Source organism: Aegilops tauschii, chromosome 6 (genome assembly GCF_002575655.3).
Source record: "Aegilops tauschii subsp. strangulata cultivar AL8/78 chromosome 6, Aet v6.0, whole genome shotgun sequence".
In the NCBI taxonomy this organism is placed as follows: Eukaryota; Viridiplantae; Streptophyta; class Magnoliopsida; order Poales; family Poaceae; genus Aegilops; species Aegilops tauschii.
The window spans coordinates 246,319,233-246,323,741 of NC_053040.3; the positions used below are offsets into that span (position 1 = coordinate 246,319,233).

The following is a 4,509-nucleotide window of genomic DNA, read 5'->3' on the forward strand; positions in this document are numbered from 1 at the left end:
CCCAACATTAAAGCCTTTTAATCTTTTTTTTCAAATGAGTCCAGCCCAATGTTTTCCAGGTTTTTCTTTCCTGGGCCTTGGCCTTTCCACATTCATTTATTTTTGTTTTACTTTTTTACCCAAAATATTTGTCCAATAAAATTTGATCCTTGGCCTCTTTAAGGTCCAACTCCAGCCCATTTAACGAACATTTTCAAACCAGTTTGAATAACAATATGAATCAAGTTACCACGAATTAGCTGAATATTACGAAAATATCTCAGAACACACATTCTACAAATTTCCATCACATATGTATTTTATACAAATCCAAGCAACCTACAACATGTTGTAGTCAAGCATTCAGGTGCTGGAATACTCCAGAACAGGAAAAATAAATAGAACAAGCCTATCTAGTGCTTCACGATGAGAAAACATTGTAATCTGCTTCTTCAAGTACCGCTTCTTCCTTTTGCAAAACATCTGGACATTCAAAAGAGAACAAAAAGTATGTCACTAATAGAAGAAATATTACACGGATACTTTTAAAATAAAAACTAAAGACACACCAGTATTTTATCATTCTACTTATTATTATTTTAACAAGATCATTCTACTTATCTGGAATAGGCATATTCATCAAATCTGGGAATTGAATTGGCACATATGACAAACTTAGCAAGAAATAAGCATTGAATGTTTCACATACACGACAAGGTTTAAAAATGATCATTCAAAGTTACAGCAGATCAAAGTTCCATTTGAGTATAAGGAAAAATACTCATATTCAATCAATAAGCAACCTTGTAAAAATTAATTCAGATTTACTAATGTGTGTGTCAAATGATACATGCATCAAGCATAAGGCCATCAAGCATCAGGCCCTTATCTGTTCAACAAGACAACAACATACCTGACTTTGTGTTGATATGATGGATGGTTTTGAAGTTGAACATCTAGTCCGCATCATCGTTGATGATGGACGCCGCATGTACTTGTCCATTTAGAAGTATACCATGCAAAATGTTACACAAGTAGGTATTAGCATAAAGTAGATCTTCTACAGTACATGTAAACTTTAGATATGAAGGACCAAGAGTTCCGGAAGCAACAAATCTGGCATGGGTAAACAAGGACATGATGAATCAAATTATTCCTTATGCATTTAAACAGGAATATGGTGTCCACTTCATACTACCACATCATCATCAGGATTAAAACAACACATTGATACTCAGAGTGTTGGATGGGACAAATATCGATTAAAGCCAATCAGAGCAGGGAGCAAAATAGATCCTCTATTTAATTTTCATAAGAATAGAAGTTGAAGGACAAAGATGAAGCACTCTTAGTTCAGTTTGCTAGCACACAGGCCATAAAAATCGGCAAAACATTCAAAAAGCACGACTCTAATCTTAATGTTGTGTGGAAACAGGACAAGAATTGTACAAGTTTAGTACTGTACACATCAATGAGCATAACTTCAATAGTGCACAACAAATTTAGTTAGTTATCAAATCACCTTGTGGCTATACCACATGCTGACATCAATCACACACAACTGTTCCAGATTGAATCCCCACACACCGCATATATAAACCGAACTACTGTACAGACAGATCACATTTGCTTTCCCAGATGACAAAATGCAAGACACAATCACAGATAAATCCACGGATAGAGATCTAAGCCAGGAGAATCACCACCCGTACCTTGCCTATCTGCAACTTGTTGAACACATCCAGGAGAATCCAGTAGTTCTGGATCATGTCGTACTCCGTCTTGGCATCGAAATTCACCCGCAAAACACCCCAAAATGAGCATCGCATCGCAGCCATCTAAGCCAAGCCGCCTAAGCGTATCACTCCAGAACAGATCAATCAGGCCAGAACGCCTCCTAACCTTGTGCATCAACACCAACCCCGGGTGAACCATGTCCAGCAGCTGGCACTGCACCGCCCCCGATGCCGCCTGCGGACCTAATGGTCCAGGCCCCCACGACGACCACGTCGTGATCCATGCGGAGCTCCACCTCCTGCACGTCTGATCCATGCTCCAGTGGAGCCTCGGGCTCCACCCTCGAACCCGGCGGCGCCTTCAGAAAGATATAGAGAGATTGACGAGTCAAACAGAGAGAGGGGGCAGGTCCAATATACAAGTTATCATGGTCTATTAGCATTCGCAATAGACTAAATCGAGTACCCTGGTATGAGCAAAATGCATTACCATTTTTTTTAATAAATATGCATCATGTTCAGGTACTGGTCATCCTATTGAAGCTGATCATTGCGACTAACACCAGCACGGTGCATGATTCCAGCAAATGTTGATTGACTAGTCACCTAGATCGGTATTGATTAACATTAACGAGATAAAAAATGTATAATGTGCACGCATGGCAGTAACAATCTTGCATATAATGTTTACTACACAAACATTTTTTAGCTTAAAAGTAGAAGCAAATTTGGGCTATTCTTTCCATCATGATAAAATGATTGATCATGCCCCCAAAATACGTTTGAGTGGCAGGACACAGCATAGGACAGGCCACTCCGTAACTGAAATACTGAACTGGGTTGTTAGAGCTAACCGTAGTGAGACTAGCAGAACGACAAACAGGACGAAAATATAAATACAAGGCCAACTGAAACCTAGCTCACACATATTATGCAAGCGCGAGAATACTCGGGTATACTTAACTTGGGTTTAGTACACAGGTACAATTTAAAAGCATATCAGATCCGGTATAAAATCATGCACCTAGGTTTAACTTATCAAGGTTTTCACTTTCCATTTATACAACACAACAACTAAATTGATTACCCAAAACATGCATGCTAGTTGTCTACTGGAAGCATCGCAGAGTTAATGTTTTGCTTACTACACTACTGCCAGCTAGGTCTATCAGATTATGCAGTGAGGATGATTTGATCTATTAGCTCTGCTTTGTGTTCCTTATCTTCATCCTCTGAGCCAGGCAGAAGATAGAATCAACATGAGAACATTCCTAAAACTACCAAGTGACTGAGCAGAGCAACCTGACTATAAGTTGAAAATTATTACAACCTGAGTATGAAAAATTAAACACTAGAAGGGTCAGACATGGGAGCCCTCGAGGCCCTGGAACGCCCTCCGGATCTGCTCCAGCCTCCGATTCATGGTCATGCGAGGCAACAAACAGATCTTCTCATGCCGCCCAGCCGCCCAAACCGAAGGGGGAAGGGGATGTGGATGCGGCGGTTACCTTGAGGTCGAGGGGCTCTCCGGTGCGCTTGAAGTACACCTTGACGAGGAGGAGGCCCTCGTCGTGCTTGCAGTGGATGCGGTCGCGGCTGACGAGGTCGAGCAGCACGAGGTTGCAGGTAGTACTCCGTCACCGAGGCCTGCGTCGTCCGCGCGATCTTGTTCCCCATCACCGCCGCGGCGCCCCTCTGCCTCCCCCGAGAGGGAGGACTCACACATGCCTATCTCCTCGGTGCAGCAGATGATGGTGAGTCCGACGAGGGCGGGGGAGGCGTGGGCGCGAGGGGAGAGGGGGGAGGCGTAGGCACGAGGCTGGACGAAGTAGGAGAGCCGCAGCGTCGAAGGTGGCTGCGACAGCGCCACCAGAGGTCAGGAATAAGGAGGGATCTGGTGCTGCATCTCATTCCGGCAGGGCAATGGATCTGGGCGCTGCCTCACCCCTCGCTCGATCTGTGGATGGGCACCGGAGAGGGTGGAGCAACGGTGCTTGGGGGTGGGGGTCGAACTCCGTCGGAGGGAGGTGGCCGACGCGCGCAGGAATGGAGATGGAGGCCGGGGTGGGAGGGCGAGGGGTTCTGACTTGGATTGGATCTGGGAGGGAGAAGGGGGCAGCGACGGCTGGAGTGGGAGGGAAGTTAGGGTTTGGGTGGTTGGGCTGCGGGTGGGACAAGGGGTGAGAGGTGAGGGGGTGTGGGCTGTTGGATCTGGGAGTATCCGATGGTTTGTGATGCTTGATCCGCGTGACATGTCCATAGGACAATCAGAAGGAAGTATAGGCTTTGATGATGTTATGACCATGTAAATTGGTCTTAATCGATTAACAATAAGCAAAGAACTATGAGTCAGCCATTTGATTTTGTCTAGAAATCATCCGCCTAGCTAGCCGCCCGATCTGCGCATTGGCTATCATTCGATCACATCAATATGTCGTGACAGCACCGAGCGTGAAAAAGTTTCAACGTAGCCCCGATAACATCCCCACGAAGCTCCATTACATCTCTCAACGGCGTGCTAATAGCTCCAATGTAGCACCACGGTGCCCGATGAAGCTCAATTGCAGCGTCGGGGTTATCCAACGCAGCACCACGACGCCCGGCGGTACGTTCCCTTCTCTTTTTATGACAATGTTTATGTACGGTTCCCTCAAATAACTAGAGGTAGTTTCATACTAGGTGGGATTTTCGTCGATTCACTCCGAAGCGGGTCAAATTTTAACTACAGCTGCCTCACAGTTTGTTCAAATGATCTCATATTATGCACAAGTTTGCATCTTGGAATTACAAACAA

At 44.8% G+C, this 4,509-nt stretch overlaps 1 protein-coding gene across 2 annotated transcripts; it reads right to left on the bottom strand.

The window, feature by feature from the left end:
* Window positions 1–225: 225 nt before the first annotated feature.
* LOC120966434 (uncharacterized) lies at window positions 226–3,856 on the bottom strand. 2 transcript variants are annotated; one of them, XM_073501355.1, is made up of 5 exons: window positions 3,224–3,856; window positions 1,882–2,074; window positions 1,692–1,760; window positions 893–973; window positions 226–462 (listed from the first exon to the last, which is right to left on the bottom strand). In XM_073501355.1, the coding sequence occupies exons 1-5, from the start codon at window positions 3,439–3,441 to the stop codon at window positions 343–345; spliced, it is 681 nt and encodes a 226-aa protein (XP_073357456.1). In that variant the 5' UTR covers window positions 3,442–3,856; the 3' UTR covers window positions 226–342. The 2 variants fall into 2 exon arrangements, 1 of the variants encoding a protein (XP_073357456.1); XR_006665359.2 differs by having other exon boundaries at window positions 893–2,321; window positions 3,224–3,844.
* Window positions 3,857–4,509: the final 653 nt, after the last annotated feature.

Bases quoted from the DNA above. Each gene is read 5' to 3' on its own strand.
- LOC120966434 (XM_073501355.1), bottom strand. From the start codon at position 3,441: ATGTGTGAGTCCTCCCTCTCGGGGGAGGCAGAGGGGCGCCGCGGCGGT. The intron at 2,075-3,223 runs GTAACCGCCGCA...ATCTTTCTGAAG, and splicing joins GAGAGCCCCTCGACCTCAAG to GCGCCGCCGGGTTCGAGGGT. The intron at 974-1,691 runs GTACGGGTGGTG...TAAATGGACAAG, and splicing joins ACAAGTTGCAGATAGGCAAG to TACATGCGGCGTCCATCATC.